This window comes from Sapajus apella, unplaced genomic scaffold (genome assembly GCF_009761245.1).
Source record: "Sapajus apella isolate SASKATOON/1434 unplaced genomic scaffold, GSC_monkey_1.0 scaffold22, whole genome shotgun sequence".
NCBI classification, from domain to species: Eukaryota; Metazoa; Chordata; class Mammalia; order Primates; family Cebidae; genus Sapajus; species Sapajus apella.
This window is the reverse complement of record NW_022436962.1, coordinates 26,270,098-26,288,422: the sequence shown is the minus strand read 5'-3', so window position 1 is coordinate 26,288,422 and position 18,325 is coordinate 26,270,098. Positions and strand designations below refer to the sequence as shown.

General features: G+C 38.7%; 1 protein-coding gene across 6 annotated transcripts in view; it reads left to right on the top strand.

Moving 5' to 3' along the window:
* Window positions 1-18,325, top strand: part of NVL (nuclear VCP like) — a 97,363-nt gene that overhangs the window by 39,422 nt on the left and 39,616 nt on the right. For 5 of the 6 annotated variants that reach the window (XR_004272265.1, XM_032289374.1, XM_032289375.1 and 2 more), the window contains 5 exons: window positions 1,432-1,650; window positions 3,976-4,080; window positions 7,890-7,952; window positions 12,249-12,368; window positions 17,628-17,727. Coding sequence is in view for 5 of the 6 variants with exons in the window: in XM_032289374.1 (XP_032145265.1) it covers window positions 1,432-1,650; window positions 3,976-4,080; window positions 7,890-7,952; window positions 12,249-12,368; window positions 17,628-17,727 (607 nt within the window). In the remaining variant the exon portion in view is untranslated. The remainder of the gene's footprint in view (window positions 1-1,431; window positions 1,651-3,975; window positions 4,081-7,889; window positions 7,953-12,248; window positions 12,369-17,627; window positions 17,728-18,325) is intronic. The other variant, XM_032289373.1, reaches the window with a different exon arrangement.

The following is an 18,325-nucleotide window of genomic DNA, read 5'->3' as shown; positions in this document are numbered from 1 at the left end:
TTATTGGCATTCAATCTATAAAATAATTATCAGTTATACCCACAATATATATAATTTCAGAAATGCGAGTTGTTTTATGTTTAGTTTATTCTGAATAAATTTATTTTACAATAATGATTATGAAATTCTGGAATGGGGTTGGCAGACTGTGGCCTACCCACCCACCACCTGTTTTTGTAGATTAAAGTTATATTGGAACACAGCCATGTTCATTTGTATACTTGTCTGTTTCTGCTTTCATTTCATGGCAGAATTCACACAAGAGTCTGCAGCAGAGACCGTGGCCCACAAAGACTACAGTGTTTACGGTCTTGTCCTTTACAGAAAAAGATTGTCAACCCCTGTTTTGGCATTGGCATTTAATTATATCTCCTGGTTAGCTTTTGGTTAGGTAGATTACGATGGTCTGTTGACACAACAATATCCAGGTCTTATCTTAGTTGCAGATAGCTCTGGAGGACAGTCATGTGAATGAGAGGGGACATTTATCAGTCTAAGATCAGTATTAAATTTTTTAATTTTGTGAGTCATGAAAACTCAATTATGTATAGCATTTTATAGCTTGCACAGATGGCTTCTGTGTTATATAATTTGATCCCTGTGACCTTATATAAATACCATTATTTTCCCCATTTTATAATCAAAGACACTAAGCTTAAGAGAGAGATTGTAGTTTGCTCAAGGCCATACAACCTCTCCTTTTTAGAGCAGGAGCTTAAATACAGATCTTTTGTTCTCAGATAATTTGTTTTTTTCTTAGTCATTTGAAACTGCAATTACTTCCATAAAATATAACAAACTCATTTCTAATATTGCATGGAATATAAAACCATCATATTTCATTAAAAAAAAATATTGCATATAAATTAATATTTTACAAGTTGAATTAATTGATTACCTGTTTTTTAGACTTGTCTTTTCATGTTCTTCACAAAGCAAGATATCTGCCTTATAAGTTTAAGATTTGATAGTAATAGGAAAACTGCCTTGTCTCTACTTAGTTGATAAACTATCAAGGAACCATATTAATGAATTATACTACCTCCAACATAACTTTGTTTTAATTTCATCAGAATTCAGCTGATGAATTTTATTGAATATTTATAAATGAAACATGGGAAATATCATGGTTGCTGAAATGAATATTTGCCAACTGCTTATATTTGCTATACTTAGCCCTAAAAATAGTATAGAGAAATCATTCTTATATATTTAATTATAATTGGTATATCTTTACTTGACCAGAGCATATGATCCTTTGGAGTAAAATGAACATGTCTCATGTCAAAGAGAAAATTATTGAAATACATAGAAGTTCAGGATAGATTATAGAAATATTGCGGTAATAATTTTAACAAGTAGAAAATGTAACTTTTCAATAACTGTTGTGGTGGTTTTTTATTTTTTTCCCCCTCAATTGTTCCCTTCAAGGATGAATTACAAAGGCTGCTGGGGTTGCTAAGAGACCAAGATCCCCTCTCAGAGGAGCAGATGCAAGGACTGTGCATTGAACTGAATGATTTCATTGTTGCTCTATCCTCAGTCCAACCCTCTGCCAAAAGGGAAGGCTTTGTCACTGTCCCTAATGTGACATGGGCAGATATTGGTGCCCTGGAAGACATTAGAGAGGAGCTCACCATGGCAATATTGGTAGGTATATCAGCTGCCAAATATTATTGGCATGTCATGGATTAAGGACCACAGATAAAGCTCCATGCATGTGTACTAGGTTCTATGTCTAAACTGACTTGAATATAGCCACTGTGTCTAAACTGACTTGAATATAACACTTTTTTCAAGTGCCCCCACAATGGTTTTTCTTTTGTTTGAGATCCAATTTATTTGTTCATTTTTTTTAATTGATGTATCATAGTTGTAAATATTTTCGGGGTACATATGGTATTTTGATACATGTATTAAATGGGTAACAATGAAGTCAGAGTAATTGGGATATTTGTCACCTCAAATGTTTATGTTTTTTTTGTGTTGTGAATATTACACTTTTATTCTTCTAGCTATTTTGAAATATACTTTTTTCTGCTAGCTATTTTGAAATACGCTTTTTTCTTTTAACTGTTTTGAAATATTATTTCCCTACTGTGCTATCAAATACCAGAACTTATTGCCCCTACCTAGCAACCTAATACCTAACTCTGTGTGTGTGTGTGTGTGTGTGTGTGTGTGTGTGTGTGTGTGTTTTGAGAAGGAGTCTCACACTGTCGCCAGGCTGGAGTGCAGTGGTGCCATCTGGGCTCACTACAGCCTTTACCTCCTGGGTTCAAGCAATTCCCCTGCCTCAGCCTCTCGAGTAACTGGGCAACAGGCACGTGCTACCATGCCTGGCTAATTTTTTTTTATATTTTAGTTAAGACGGGGTTTCACCATGTTGGCCAGGATGGTCTTGATCCACCTGCCTTGGCTTCCCAAAGTGCTGGGATTACAGGTGTGAGCCATCTTGCCCAGCCTGTGTTTTTTTACCCCTTTAACCAACTTCTCTTTATCATACTCCTTCCTCTCTGCTTTCCGTTCCCAGCCGCTGGTAACCATCAATCTGCTCTCCATCCCCATGAGGTCCACTTTATTAGCTCCCGCTATGAGTAAGAATGTGCAATATTTGCCTTTCTGTACCTGGTTTATTTCAGTAACATGATGACCTCTAGTTCCATCCATGTGGCTGCAAATGACAGGATTTGATTTATTTTTGTGGCTGAATAATATTTCGTTGAGACCTATTTTATGCTGATCCTTTTGGTTGTGCGTCATTTCTATAGCAGTGAGTTTAAACAACAACAAAAAACTTATGCTTTCAATCAAGACCAAATTGTTTGACAAAGACTTTCTGAACTTGATAATACTGTTATGGGTCAAGGCAGTTTTAATGCACATGAAACTTTGGATTAATTTTTATTGACTTTTTTTTTGGGTGAGGGTAGGCAGAGTCTCGCTGTGTCACCCAGGCTGGAGTGCAGTGGCACCATCTTGGCTCACTGCAACCTCCGCCTCCCAAGTTCAAGTGATTCTCCTGCCTCAGCCTCCCAAGTAGCTGGGATTACAGGTGCACACTGCCACGCTCAGCTAATTTTTTGTATTAGTAGAGATGAGGTTTCACCGTGTTGCCCAGGCTAGTCTCGAACTCCTGAGCTCAGGCAATCCGCCCACCTCAGCGTCCCAAAGTGCTAGGATTACAGGCATGAGCCACTATGCCTGGCCAATTTTTACTCACTTTACTTTTCTACTAATCATTCATGGTTCATTAATTGAAATATGATGGATTTAGAGGTATGTACTACTGAAATAAAAAATATGCTGGAATTATAGTGAACAGGTATTTGGCTTTTAACTATGCGAAAGTTACTGCTGCATCTCATTTCTTAGAGACCATTGCCTAAACATTTTATAACATATAAATTTAAATGATTTTCTAAAAAATCTGTTGAAATATTATATCGTTATGTCTAAGCTGTTCTTAGATGTTACGTTTAAGTATAAATTCCTCAAGCGCAAGGACTTTTCTTTTTATCACCACAGAGCATGAACAGGTAAACCAGGTACTCTTTACATCTTCAGGCCTCACAGTCATGTTAAAAATATGCCTGAGAGGCTGCACGCAGTGGCTCGTGCCTGTAATTCCAGCACTTTGGGAGGCTGAGGCAAGTGGATCACCTGAGGTCAGGAGTTCAAGACTAGCCTGGCCAACATGGTGAAACCCTGTCTCTACCAAAAATATAAAAATTAGCTGGGCATGGTGGCATGTGCCAGTAGTCCTACTTACTCAGGACACTGAGATGGGAGGTTTGCTTGAACCCAGGAAGCAGAAGTTGCAGTGAGCTGAGATAGCACCACTGTACTCCAGCCTGGGTGACAGAAGGAGACTAAAAAAAGAGAGAAAATATATATCTAGAGATCATATGAACCTGCAGTATAAAGTGGACATGTAGTGGATTGCCATATCTGTTCTGATGTCATTCTTTCTAGGCACCAGTACGCAACCCAGACCAGTTCAAAGCTCTTGGATTGGTGACTCCGGCTGGGGTGCTCCTTGCTGGTCCTCCTGGCTGTGGGAAGACTCTGCTGGCAAAGGTATGATATGAGTTCAATTGCATGTAATTTGTTACTATCAGATGGATAATATGAATATAACTTTAAATATTACAGTGAAATAAATCTTATGCATGATTTTTATTAGAGGTTCATTTTAGCAAAAGTAACAACTTTCTTCATGAAAGTTTCCTACTTTTTTAAATTACAAAGGCACATGATTGAAAAATGTTTAGATTGGCCGGGCACAGTGGCTCAGGCCTGTATTCCCAGCACTTTGGGAGGCCAAGGAGGGCAGATCACGAGGTGAGGAGATCAAGACCATCCTGGGTAACATAGTGAAACCCTGTCTCTACAAAAACACAAAAAATTAGCTGGGCATGGTGGTGCGCCTATAGTCCCAGCTACTCAGGAGGCTGAGGCAGAATTGCTTAAACCTGGGAGGCAGAGGTTGCAGTGAGCCAAGATGGCGCCATTGCACTCCAGCCTGGGTGACAGAGCAAGACTGTCTCAAAAAAAAAAAAGAAAGAAAGAAAAATGTTTAGATCAACCATAATCCCATCAATTTTAACATAGCAATTATTATACTTTCTGTGTATTATATTTTGGCATTTTAGTGAGTAGTATTTCATAGTTTTAGTTCTTACCTGACTTGGTTTCCTGCTTTGGTATTGTTATTGTTTACAACTTAAATATTTTCGTCTATATTTCTTATAATTATTTTCTAAAATTGTTTTTTCATAATAGAAAATAATAATAAGCAAAAAGGAAAAGCATTGTATATAATTCTCTCACTACTACCTGCTACTAACCATTGTTTCATTTCATTGTCAATCTCTCTGATATTTTTCTGTGCATACATATCAAAGAAATTGTACAAAGTAACTTGTACATTCCTTATTACAAATATAAGCTTTTTAGACATATTTTTCTCACTTAGCTATATTTCCTGAACATCTTCACATGTCAGTATATATTGATACATATCAATATTTTTTTCTTTTTCTACATATCAATATATATATATATATATATATTTTTTTTTTTGAGACAGAGTTTCGCTCTTGTTACCCAGGCTGGAGTGCAATGGTGCGATCTCGGCTCACCGCAACCTCCGCCTCCTGGGTTCAGGCAATTCTCCTGACTCAACCTCCTGAGTAGCTGGGATTACAGGCACGCACCACCATGCCCAGCTAATTTTTTGTATTTTTAGTAGAGACGGGGTTTCACCATGTTGACCAGGATGGTCTCGATCTCTTGACCTCGTGATCCACCTGCCTTTGAGTAGTCCTGTTCACAGCAGAAAGGAGGTAGCTTGGACAACTTGAAAAGCATATATAGTACTAAAACATCATAGATCCACATTTCTCCTCTTCTCCCCGCTACTGAACTGCCAACAATTGAGGACCACTCTGTTTAGTCAGGTTTCTTTTATCTGATCTGTGGGAGCAGGGACTCTTACCTAGGACTCCACGGTTGGATTTTACAGTTTCACTGGATCTATGAGCCCAGGCAATGTATTGTGTATATATGTATTGTTTCTGGGGAAGAGTGTTCACAACATCTTTCATCAGGTTCTCCAAGGGGTGCAAGACTACATGCCCAAGAATCCAGAAATAGAAATGTCCTTGAATGGCAGGTGCAAGGTGTGACCTAAAGTAAAGTTAAGCGACAACTCGTAGGTCAGAACCTTGAGACCTAGAGTTGCATATAAAATTAGGTATTTGGCTGATCTTGATTGTTTTGTTTACTCAGGATAACAAAATAATACAATTTTTCTTGGCACCTGCACATACTAAGTATGTAACTAGCATAAAGTCAGGGCATGAAGTTACTGGAGCCAACAAACTGAAAACTGTTGATGGATAAGAATGAAACTGAAAATAATATAGTAGAAATCATTTACTCATCTAGAACCAGTATATAGCATGGAAACAGAGCTCGTGACACTAAGCACAAGATTCTTTGCCAGAAATTGAAGTGCTAGGGATAAATTAGTGAACAAGATACATACTGTAGTGGAATTTACTATCTGCAAGAGGCCAGCAGTAAATAAGTGAACGTAAAACAATAAAATTGGGCGGGGTGCGGTGACTCACACCTATAATCCCAGCACTTTGGGAAGCTGAGGCGGGTGGACCACCTGAGGTCAGGAGTTCGAGACCAGCGTGGCCAACATGGTGAAACCCCGTCTGTACTAAAAATACAAAAATTAGCTGGGCGTGGTGGCACACGCCCGTGATCCCAGCTCCTAGGGAGGCTGAGGCAGGAGAATAGCTTGAACTGGGACCCGGAAGGCAGAGGCTGTAGTGAGCGGTGCTCATGCCATTTGCACTTTTGAAAGAGTCTTCTGACTGTTTGTTATATGGAAAATGGATTGGAAGAAAGCAAGAGTGAAAGGAGAACAGAGGCCGGGGCACGGTGGCTCATGCCTGTAATGCCAGCACTTTGGGAGGCCAAGGTGGGCAGATGACTGAGCTTAGGAGTTCAAGACCAGCTTGAGCAACATGGCAAAATTTCATCACTACAAAGAATACAAAAATTAGCCGGGCATAGTGGTGTGCACCTGTAGTCCCAGCAACTTGGGAGGCTGAGCTGGGAGAATTGCTTGAGCCTGGGAGGCAGAGGTTGGGGGTTGGAGAGGGTTGGGATAGTAAGAATCAGGAGTCCAGTTTTGGAAGTGATAGGTTTGAAATGCTTGTGTAATCCAAGTGGTGATGCTGTGGAATAAGTGGAACAGATCGGGAGCTCAAATACCAGGTTCTAAGAGTGGGAAAGAACTCTTCCCTGATTATTTTGAAGTTCTAATTGATTTTATTCAGGTTTCACCTCTGCATTCAGATTGTAATTCTTAGACTCTCCTACACATACAACTATACAGCCTGATACTGATGTCTTTAATTTTTCGTTTGTAAACGAATGAATGATTACTTTCATCCCATGAGGTATTTCTTGAGTACAGAGACTAGTATTTCACTGGAATGCCAAACTAGGACTATAAATGTATTTACATAAGCATGTTTATGTAAACAAATGTTCACATAAATATTTGTGTCATTTCCATTGATTTGTAACCTTAGTAATTCTTAGAAAGTCATCGGGTTCGACCTGGGCAATGTGACAAAACCCTGCCTCCACCAAAAAAATACAAAAATTAGCTGAGTGTGGTGGCATACTCCCGTAGTCCTGGCTCCTCAGAAGGCTGAGGTAAGAAGATTGCCTAAACCTGGGAGGTTTAGACTGCAGTGTGCTGTGACCTCACTACTGCACTCCAGCCTGGGAAATGGCAAGACTCTGTCTAAAAAAAAAAATTAAACGTGAAATTTTTTTAAAAAGTTGTAGGTTAACATTTCCTTTGATTTTTCTCTTTATCCATTCCCCCTTTCCCATTTATTTGTCTTTTTCCCTTTTTTTTTTTTTTTTTTTTGAGACAGAGTCGTGCTCTGTCGCCCAGGCTGGAGTGCAGTGGTGCATGCAGTCTGGGCTCACTGCAACCTCTGCCTCCTGGGTACAAGCAGTTCTTCTGTGTCAGCCTCCCAAGCAGCTGAGACTGTAGGCTCACGCCACCACACCCAGCTAATTTTTGTATTTTTAGTAGAGATGGGCTTTCGCCACATTGATCAGGCTGATCTCGAACTCCTGACCTCAGATGATCCACCTACCTTGGCCTCCCAAAGTGTTGGGATTATAGGCTTGAGCCACTAATTAGAAAGAGGTAACTATTAATATAAAAAGGGAGATGCAGACTTAAGACCACAGAAAGTCCTTGCATTGTCACACATCATTATTATTATTATTATTATTATCTTATTGTGTATTTGCCTTATTTGTGTCCTGTTTCCTCTCGCTAGGCTGTTGCGAATGAGTCTGGACTAAATTTTATATCTGTCAAGGGCCCCGAATTACTAAACATGGTAAGTTATTGAGCATGAGACATCATTTTATATTAGAAAGAATAATGGTCATGCAAATTATGGGGTAAAATGTTCTCAGATCTTTGAGCCATTGTGGTATTTTGGTATTTAAAATCAGTGCTGTAGGAGTGAGGAGATTGAGCTTTGCTCTCCTCTGCTACTTTGTGTGTATCAATGCTTTCTCAATTAAGCCTATTAACTTCTGAGCTTTTCCCACAACTAGAAGCAATAGAGCCAAGATTTCAACCTGGATTGTCTGACTCCTGATCTACTTTTTGTCCTGTTGTTGAGTGGCTCAGATGAGTTCTGTATTAACAAATAAAAATAATTCTGGAGATAGAAGTCACTCAAGTGCCGTATCTTCCTTCTGCATTTAAGCAATTTATATCCAAATTTAAGATACTGAATTTCTTATTTCTTGTTCCTCTCTATGAAATGTAAAAATGCCATTCTGTGAAATATTCCAACAAAGAAGAAATGAGGGTAACATTTGTTTTAGAAGGTTTTAAAAATTTATCTCTACCCCAATGTTTAAATCTTTTCTATTGTGTATTACTTTCTCCCTAAAATAAGAGAGTTATACTTAAGTATGTCCTACAGGCTTTTTACATACCTCTTAACTTTTTTGTACTTCATTTTGACTTTCTAGCAGAAGTGGAATTAGATATGAACCTTGAAGCAGAGGGCATTGGTAGGAACTGGGATTGGAAAAGAAGGTTATAGCCAGACATTGAAGGGCCTTTATACCAAGCTAGAGTTTGGATGTTAACTTCAAAATATCAGAGAGCTAATAGAGGCTTTAAAGCAAGAGTGTAACATATTTTTAAAGATTGCAATTAATAAAAATTTTATTATGAAATATTTCCACATATAAGGAATTACAACGTGTAATATAATATACCCCCATGTATCTACCACCCAGCTTTAAAAAAAAAAAATACACTTAAAACTTCTTGCAAACCCTCCCTCATGATGTTCTCTATTCTGTCTCCCATGGAACTTACTACAAGGCTGAATTTGGTGCTTGTTAGTTCCATGCACTTCTTTCTATATTTACTATCTATGTTTATCCCTAAACAATATATAGTATTATTTTATATGTTTCAAAAGTATGAGGCCAGGCACAGTGACTAACACCTGTAATCCCCAGCAATTTGGGAGGCTGAAGCAGGAGGATCACTTGAGGTCAGGAGTTTAAGACAGACCAATATAACAAGACCTTGTCTCTACCAAAAAAAAAAAAAAATTTATGCCGGGCGTGGTGGCTCATGCCTGTAATCCCAGCACTTTGGGAGGCTGAGGGGGATGGATCTCGAAGTCAAGAGATCGAGACCATCCTGGCCAACATGGTGAAACCCTGTCTCTACTAAAAATACAAAAATTAGCCGGGTGTGGTGGCACGTGACTGTGGTCCCAGCTACTCAGGAGGCTGAGGTGGAAGAATTGCTTGAACCCGGGGGTTGGAGGTTGCAGTGAGATTGCACCACTGCACTCCAGCCTGGTGACAGAGCAAGACTCCGTCTCAAAAAAAAAAAAAAAAAAAAATTAATGTAATTTTTTTAAATATGAGGTTTATGAGATAATTGGAAATGTTAGTGCTTACTAGATGTTAAATATTAAAGAAATACTAATTTTTAAGTGTGATAATGACATATTAAAATCATTATATTTTAGAAATACTAAAATATTTACAAATAAAATAGAACACCTAGGATTTTCCTCAATAAAACAAAGGAAAAAAAATGGATAGGAGTATAGATGAAGCAAGATTGGTCATGAATTGAGTTGATGATAATTGAAGGTCAGCGATGGGCACATTTGAGGTTTATAACTTACATCTACTTCAGTTATAAGTTTGGAACTCTCCTTATAAACTCTCCATAGTATAAAATTAGCTGGATGTGGTGGCGTGTGCCTATAATCCCAGCTACTCAGGAGGCTGAGGTAGCAGAATCACTTGAACTCGGGAGGTGGAGATTACAGTGAGTGGAGATCGTACCACTGCACCCCCCCCCCCCAGCCTGGGCAACAGAGTGAGACTCCATCTCAAAAAAAAAAAATTAGATGATCTAATGAGGAATATGGGCATCTTGGGATTGAGAAATGAGTTCACTCTAGGACATTTTAGATTAAACAGCCATCTGGAGATGTCCAGCAGGCAAAAGGAAATGTGAATCTGAAGCTCTGAAGAGATTTGGAAGTCAGTATCATCTAAGTGGTACCTAAAACCATGGGAATGGGTTCAGTCTGGTAGGATAAGTTTATTAAGTAAAAGAACAATTACATTAAGGGCCTCTGACAGAACCCTGGAAGATTCCAACAAGGGATAAAGAAGCAAGATCTAGCAAAGGAGACTGAAAGTGATTGGTCATTAGATGGAGGACACCCTGGACTTTCTAAGCCTGAAAACCAAGGGAAGATGAGTTTTTCAACCTTGTCAGTGTGACCAGTATAAAAGATTGAGAGTGGGACTTGGGATTTGGTAATTAGAAGGTCATTGGTGGTTGTAGGGAAAATAAGTTTAATAATGATGTTTGCAAAAACCAGACTAAAATGATTGAAAATTTGATGGCCAGTAAAGATTTTGAGATAATATAGGATCTTTATGAGAAATTTTGTATGTTTCAAGTAAAGGCCAAGTTAGGCTTTTCTTTTATTTACTTATGTTTAATCATTGTTGCCTTGTTAAGATTAAATAGGTTTTAATCTGTCCTTGTTGAAACTTTAGGTTTGCCTTTCTCTAAATTAAATTTCCTTTTACCTAGCTGCCTTGGTTTGCCATTTCCAAAGTCACTTTGCCAACGGTATTGATTGTTCTCTGCTGTTCCTATCTGAAACTTAATGTCTCCCAGCCCCCGATATCCTTCCTTTTACAAGAGTACTGAATATTTTGCTTCAGCATCACAAATTTAGTTTTTGTTGAATTAGATTTTCCAGGAAAGCCTACTATATTTTTACACTGTTTATTATATTTGTGTACTGTGTGCTATATTTGTACACTGTGCAGGATGTTATGAGATAAAAATCTGAATAGGACTTCTGCTTTCCAAGGGCTTTGTAACATAATATAGTGAAGTAGAAGAGCTCAAATGTTATTATAGTACAGAGTACTTTAAAAGCAAAGCAGAGAGTAATGGTTAGAATGATTAATGAGGATCTTTCAGAATGCAAGAAGAAATGTTTGGAGGTAGGTTGGAAAGCAGTTCAAGTAAGGGAAGCAGAATGAGCAAAAGTTCAAAGAAAAGTGCCAAAAGGATGTGAGAGAAGGTAAGTTCTAGTCAAATGAAAAAATAACACTTTAATCACTATCATCTGTGGTGTGTTATTTTTTGCCTTGATTATTTGTTGTGGCCATATACTCATTAAATAGGATAGGTGGTATGAAATAGTTGGCACTGTAGGCCAGGCACGGTGGTTCATGCCTGTAATCCCAGCACTTTGGGAGCCTGAGGGGTGTGGATTATTTGAGGTCAGGAGTTAGAGACCAGCCTGACCAACAAGAAGAAACCCCGTCTCTACTAAAAATGCAAAAATTAGCCAGGTGGTAGTTATGGCACGCCTGTAATCCCAGCTACTCTGGAGGCTTACTTACTTACTTAGTCCTAATGTTATAGTTGCTTTTGAATTGCTATATTTCTTGACTGATCTTAATGTTTTATATTTATTTAGATTTCAACATAGAGTAAGCCATTATGAAACCTGTTAAATGCCTAGTTGGCTCACTTTGCCTCCTCTGATGCTGTATGACAAAATAGCTCATCCTTTATTTAGTAAGATGACTTGTGTAGAAATAACAACAAAACAGTAATTTGACTTGTGTGCATGTAAAATACTGTTGAATAATGAAAATTACTGCTGGATATTTTATATGCACAAGGCTTACAAGGTTAGTTCTATAGCCAAAAGAACTCTGGCAAAAAAAAAAAAAAAAAAGAAAAACAAAACCAAGCCAAAAGCTTAGTTCTAAAATACACTTAAAATTTGGTGATTTTTTTTTTTTTAGCTAGAGAAGACCTTACATTTCACTTAAGTCTTTATTTTATGAATAAGGAAATTTATGAATAAGGAAATTGGCTTAAATAGTAGCCAATTTTATTAAGTTGAACTATATGCAGTTGGCTATTACAGGTCAAAAATGGTTAAATATCAGCAATTCTATATAGTTTATACTGATACTTTTTGGACTTTAACACAGAAAACTAATTTTATGTCACTTAAAACTAGTTTTACTATCATTTGACCCAAACCCCAAATTTTGAAGTGTTGACATTTTATGTACTTCCTATGTATGTTTAGTACGTTGGTGAGAGTGAACGTGCTGTGCGACAAATTTTTCAACGAGCCAAGAACTCAGCACCCTGTGTAATATTCTTTGATGAAGTGGATGCTTTATGTCCTCGAAGATCAGATCGAGAGGTAAGTATCATGGATTAGTGGTTTACAGATTCTTTTAGCACAATAAACCTTTTCTAAGTTCCAAGCCAGGTATTTCTTGCATCCCTTGGGAACACTGAGACGCTTAATGAAGACACCTGGTAATTTGAAATCACAGCTTAGAAATAGCAGTTGTATTCTGTATCTGCCTCTGCATCCATTTTTTCCCTGTATATTATTTTGGTTGCACAATCTGTAGGTCATCCTAATTTACACAAATGAGTAGGTGAGTATGGAAATGATTAGTTTTAAATAGCTTGCCGTATTTATAATCTTGTAATCCTACAATATTCTTGAGTTAAATGGGTTCGTGAGACAAGAAAAAATACAATTTAAGACATCGTGCACTCAAAATAGGGCCAGGTTATTAACGTTAAGACCCAATACCTTTTCTGTTAAAGTGAGGACATTAAAATGAAGGAGATAAAAAAAAGAGCCAACACCCATTAAGATATAAAATTGATCTGCCTTGAATACCACTTGAGTCAGCCACACTGAGTCACAGTCCTTAGAGATTTCAGTACAGAGTACCAGAAACAGTTGTTATTAGGAGTTCCATTATATAAGAATTTGAAGCTTAGTGAAACATAACATAAACTCTCTGTGTGTGTGTGTGTGTGTGTGTGTGTGTGTGTGTATAAACCTTTTTGAAGGAGGCAGCAACTATTGTTTTATAAGTACATTTCTTGTAAGATGACTGAGAGAGTGGTTACCTTTCTGAAACCTAGGAAATAAATCTTTTGTGATTTACTTTCAAATAGGTGTGTGTGTGTGCGCACGCGTGCGTGCGTGTGTTTTCTTAGGTCTTAAAACATTTATTACCTGCCTCATTTTGCTAAAAATCTCCAAAAATATTCAAAAGTCACAAAAACAAAAGCTGACTGACATAAATAAATAAATAAATGTGCCTCGCATTATTGTGGTTTTGTTTCCTCGTCCAGTAGTTATTGATACCATCACAGAAAATTCTTATTATAGGCTTATCTTTGATAGTGATGTCAGTGACTGAGTCACAGACCCTTCCCAGGTTCCCCAGTCATATTCCAAAGTCTACTGTGGGCTGTAGAGCAGAACACGGCACTTTGATATCTGTTTAGGGCACAACATGCTCTGGATTTTATTCCTTTCCTTTTTATTCCTGTCTCTTCTGCCATGAATAAACCCTTTATTTGTCCACAGCCCCTTCATTGGTTTGCAGCTCTCTACTGTCAGCTGGTAAATCTAAATTTGGAGAGGTTCATTGTCAACTGTTGCCCTCAAAGAAGTTTATAGCCGTATGAAGTACATGTCTCACTTCTGGTTTATCTCTCCCTCTTTTTTTTTTTTTTTTCTTTTTTAAGGAATAAAGAATGGCTGCTCCATAGGCAGAGCAGCCTTATCTGTTTCTTGGATGTCAGCCGTCATACCTTTTTTTTTTTTTTTAATTGAGACAGAATCTTGCTCTGTCATCCAGGCTAGAGTGCAGTGGTGCTATCTCAGCTCACTGCAACCTCTGCCCCCCAGGTTCAAGCAATTTTCCTGCCTCAGCCTCTTGAGTAGCTGAGATTACAGGCTCCTGTCACCACGCCCGGCTAATATTTGTATTTTCAGTACAAATGGGGTTTCACCATGTTGCCAGGCTAGTCTTGAACTCCTGGTCTCATGTGATCCACTGGCCTTGGCCTCCCAAAGTGCTGGGATTACACGCTTGAGCTGTCATGCCCACCCTATTGCCATACATTTCTATACTCTGATATATATGGTTTTCTTTTCTTTTCTTTTTCTTTTTCTTTCTTGAGACAGAGTCTTGCTCTGCCTCCTAGGTTCAAATGATTCTCCTGTCTCAGTCTTCCAAGTATGTGGGACTACAGGCGTTTGCCACCACACCTGGCTAATTTTGTATTTTAGTAGAGATGGGGCTTCACCATGTTGGCTAGGCTGATCTCGAACTCCTGACCTCAGGTGATCCATCCACCTCGGCCTCCCAAAGTTCTGGGATTACAGGCGTGAGCCACTCTGCCCGGCTATGGTTTGGTTTAATAACATTTTCACCTAAAGCAGATTCTTTTTTTTTTTTTTTGCCTGTACCTCGCCGGCCCTGGGACAGGCACGGCCACCCGCTGCCCGTCCCCTGGGCCGCCGAGTACTGTTCTACCCCTCCGTTCTGGCCACCAGAAGCAGAGGAGCTCAGGGCAGGCAAAGCTCGAGGGGACCTAAAGCAAATTCTAAATTTTATTTACATTTGTTTTTATTTATTTATTTGTTTATTTTTGAAATAGTCTCACTCTGTCACCCAGGCTGGAGTGCAGTGGCGTGATCTCTGTTCTCTACAGCCTCTGCCTCTGGGTTCAAGCAATTCTCATGCCTCAGCCCCTTGAGTAGCTGGGACTACAGGCTCGCGTCACCACACCCAGCTGATTTTTTGTATCTTTTTTTAGTAGAGACAGGGTGTCAACCATGTTGGAAAGGCTAGTCTTGAACTTCTAACCTCAGGTGATCCTCCTGCCTCAGCCTTCCAAAGTGCTAGGATTACAGGCATGAGCCACCACACCTCGCCTCTAAAAACATTTTAAATATGAATGTATTCTGTTTTAATTACACTAGTTATACATGAATACATGCTTGTGAAAAATTCAAATAAAGCACATATATAAAGAGAGTAAATTTCTTTGCAATCTCGTCCATATTACTCTTCTTGGAGGTTATTATGAGACTGCCGATAGTTTATCATTTAGTATGTATCATTCTAGAACTTATTCCACGAACATAAAAACATGTATAGTTTACACTTCTGTTTTGTTGTTGCTGCTGTTGTTTGAGACAGGATCTTACCCCGTCACCCAGGCTGGAGTGCAGTGGTGTGATTGTAGCTCACTGCCTGATGCCTTGAGCTCCTGGGCTCAAGCAGTGATCCCTCCTCAGCTGCCTGAGTAGCTAGGAGTGCAGGTGTGTTATCACCACACCTAGCTAAGTTTTTGTTTTTAGAGACGGGATCTTACTTTGTTGCCCAGGCTTGTCTTGAACGTCTGTCCTCAATTGATCCACCTGCCTCAGCCTCCTAAAGTGCTGGGATTGCACCACGCCTGGACCTAGGCTTTTGTTTTTTTATAAAAATGTAGTCATTCTGTCTTGATGACTTTCTCATGTATGTAATAACTTAAAACAATATATTGTATAATCCTCAGTCTGGATACAGCAGAGTTTACTTAGTAATTCTCCTGTTTTGGATGTTTAGATTGTTTCCAGTTGTTTCTCTTACAAACAGAACTCAACTGATCTTGTATCACGTATTTGTATGCACCTGTGGTGGGACTATGTGAGATATAATTTTGGAAGTGGAAACCAGGATTGAAGATTGATATATATTAGATTTTGAAAGATAATGCTATATCATCCTTCACAAAAACTATCAGTTACATGTGCCCACCAACAATTTGTGAAAATAACCATTTCCTATCAACAATGGATTTTACCCATCTTTTTATTTTTTGTCAGTTTTATTAGCAAATCATATTACATTTTAATATACATATCCCTGATTACCATGAGGTTGACTGTCTTCAGTAATTTGAAATTATATTTTTGAGTATGGATTACAATTCTGTTAGTATTATGTTCCCAAGGAGTGATAATAAGGGACACCAAATATTTTTTATCTGGAGAAATCAGTAGAGTAAGCTGGGCATGGTAGCTAATACCTATAATCCCAGCAGTTTGGGCAGCCAATGTGGGCGGATTGCTTGAGTCCAGGAGTTCAAGACCAGTGAGTAACATGGTGAAACCCTGTCTCTACCAAAAAAAAAATAATAATAATAATGATACAAAAATTAGCCAGGTGTGCTGGCCCATACCTGTAGTCCCAGCCACTTTGGAGACTGAGGAAGTAGGATTGTTTGAGCCTGGGAGGTAGAGGTTGCAGTGAGCCAAGATCTCACCACTGCACTTCCAGCCTGGGTAACAGAACGAGACCATTGTGTAAAAAAAAAAAAAAAAAAAAGAAAAGAAAAGAAAAGAAAGAAAAGGAAATCAATGAGGTAAGCCCATTGTAACCTCTGTACATAAAACTTATGCTGAAGAAAAGCAATTAATGACCAAAAACACAACACCACTTTTCTCATTTTCTTCATTTAAAACGTTATTGTTTCTATATCTGAGTGGTTTATCCTTTCCCTTCGATATTGCTGAGGTAGCTGTACTTGGTATTATTTGCTTCAAGGAAAAGAGAAAATGCCTCAGTGTTCCAGATACTTCTGTATGTAGTGCACTAAAAAGATCTAGAACACCTGGCTGGTCTGATGGTGGTGGCTTATCAGAACTTATTAACATTAGTGTCGTCCAGGTGTGGTGGCACAAGCCTGTAATCCCAGCACTTTGGGAGGCTGAGGCAGAAGGATTGCTTGAGCTCAGGAGTTTAAGACTAGCCTGGGCAATATAGTAAGAGGATCTCTAGAAAAAATATGAAAATTAGCCGAGCATGGTGGCATGTACCAGTAGTCCCAGCCTACTCAGGAGGCTGAGGTGGGAGAATTGCTTGAGCCCAGGAGGTCAATGCTGTAGTGGGCTGAGATCATACCACTGCATTCCAGCCTGGGCTACACAGTAAAACCCTGCCTCAAAAAAAAAAAAAAAAAGTCTCGCCAAAGTTGGTATACAAACCCCCACTGTTAAATTTGACTGGCTTTAAAAATAAAATAAAGTGAGATCTAGAATACGTGATATACTAGGAAATTTGGGGTTCAAAAGCTTAGTGTAGGTGGGGTGCAGTGGCTCACACCTATAATCCTAGCACTTTGGGCTGCTGAGGCAGGAGGATTGCTTGAGGCCAGGAGTTCAAGACCAGCCTGGGCAGCATAACAAGACCCTGTCTCTACCAAAAAAAAAACAAAAGCTAGCTGTAGATTTGCCCCAAAGGAAGTTTATTGTGACAGCTAGATCTTTGAGTAACTCAAAAACATCAGACCTTGGGATCCACTTGGCCTGATGTTGAGTTTCATCTCTTCCTTTTTCTAGTGGTGAGAACTTGAACAATAACCCCTCTAAGCCTCAGTTTCCTCATTTAGACTGTGGATAATAATAGGATTTCTGGGAAGGTCCACATGAGAACACATTTTGCATGGTGTCTGCATATAGTGACTCCTCAGAAAATAATCATTGTTATCTCTTTTGAGTTGGCAAATGTATTATTTTTATGGGGAAGAAAATTTTTTTTTTTTTTTTTTCTTTGTATTGAGAGCTGATGGAACCAGATATATTTCTTTTTAGACAGGGGCAAGTGTCCGAGTGGTGAATCAGCTACTTACAGAGATGGATGGTCTGGAAACACGCCAGCAGGTTTTTATTATGGCAGCCACTAACAGGCCAGGTAAGAAATAAAAATATAACACAGATGAATCTAGAAACTTGCAGCATTTCCATATAAGAGATTCAGATAATTAAAAATAAAAACTTTGAGCATTTATAAACAATATAATTCACATGCATCCTAGGAAAGGAAGATTAAATTTGAGCAATCCCTTTTTGGTTCTCTGAAAGGAAACTTTATAGGTTGAAATAAACACTTAGAAAGCTTTTGCATAGGACCGGGCATGGTAGCTCACAGCTGTAATCCCAGCACTTTGGGAGGCTGAGGCCGGCAGATCACATGGTCAGGAGTTCAAGACCAGCCTAGCCAAGATGGTGAAACCCCGTCTCTACTAAAAAATACAAAAAAGTAGGCAGGCGTGGTGGCAGGTACCTGTAATCCTAGCTACTCAGGAGGCTGAGGCAGAGAATACCCAGGAGGCAGAAGTTGCAGTGAGCCGAGATCATGCCACTGCACTCCATCCTGGGCAATAGAGTGAGACTCCTTCTAAAAAAATTAAAAATTAAAAAAAAAAAAAAAAAAGTTTTGCATAAGCTATGGTAAAAAGCATAGTATTACTACTTGGATCCCATGAGATTGCTTTTCTGTGTTGGTACTT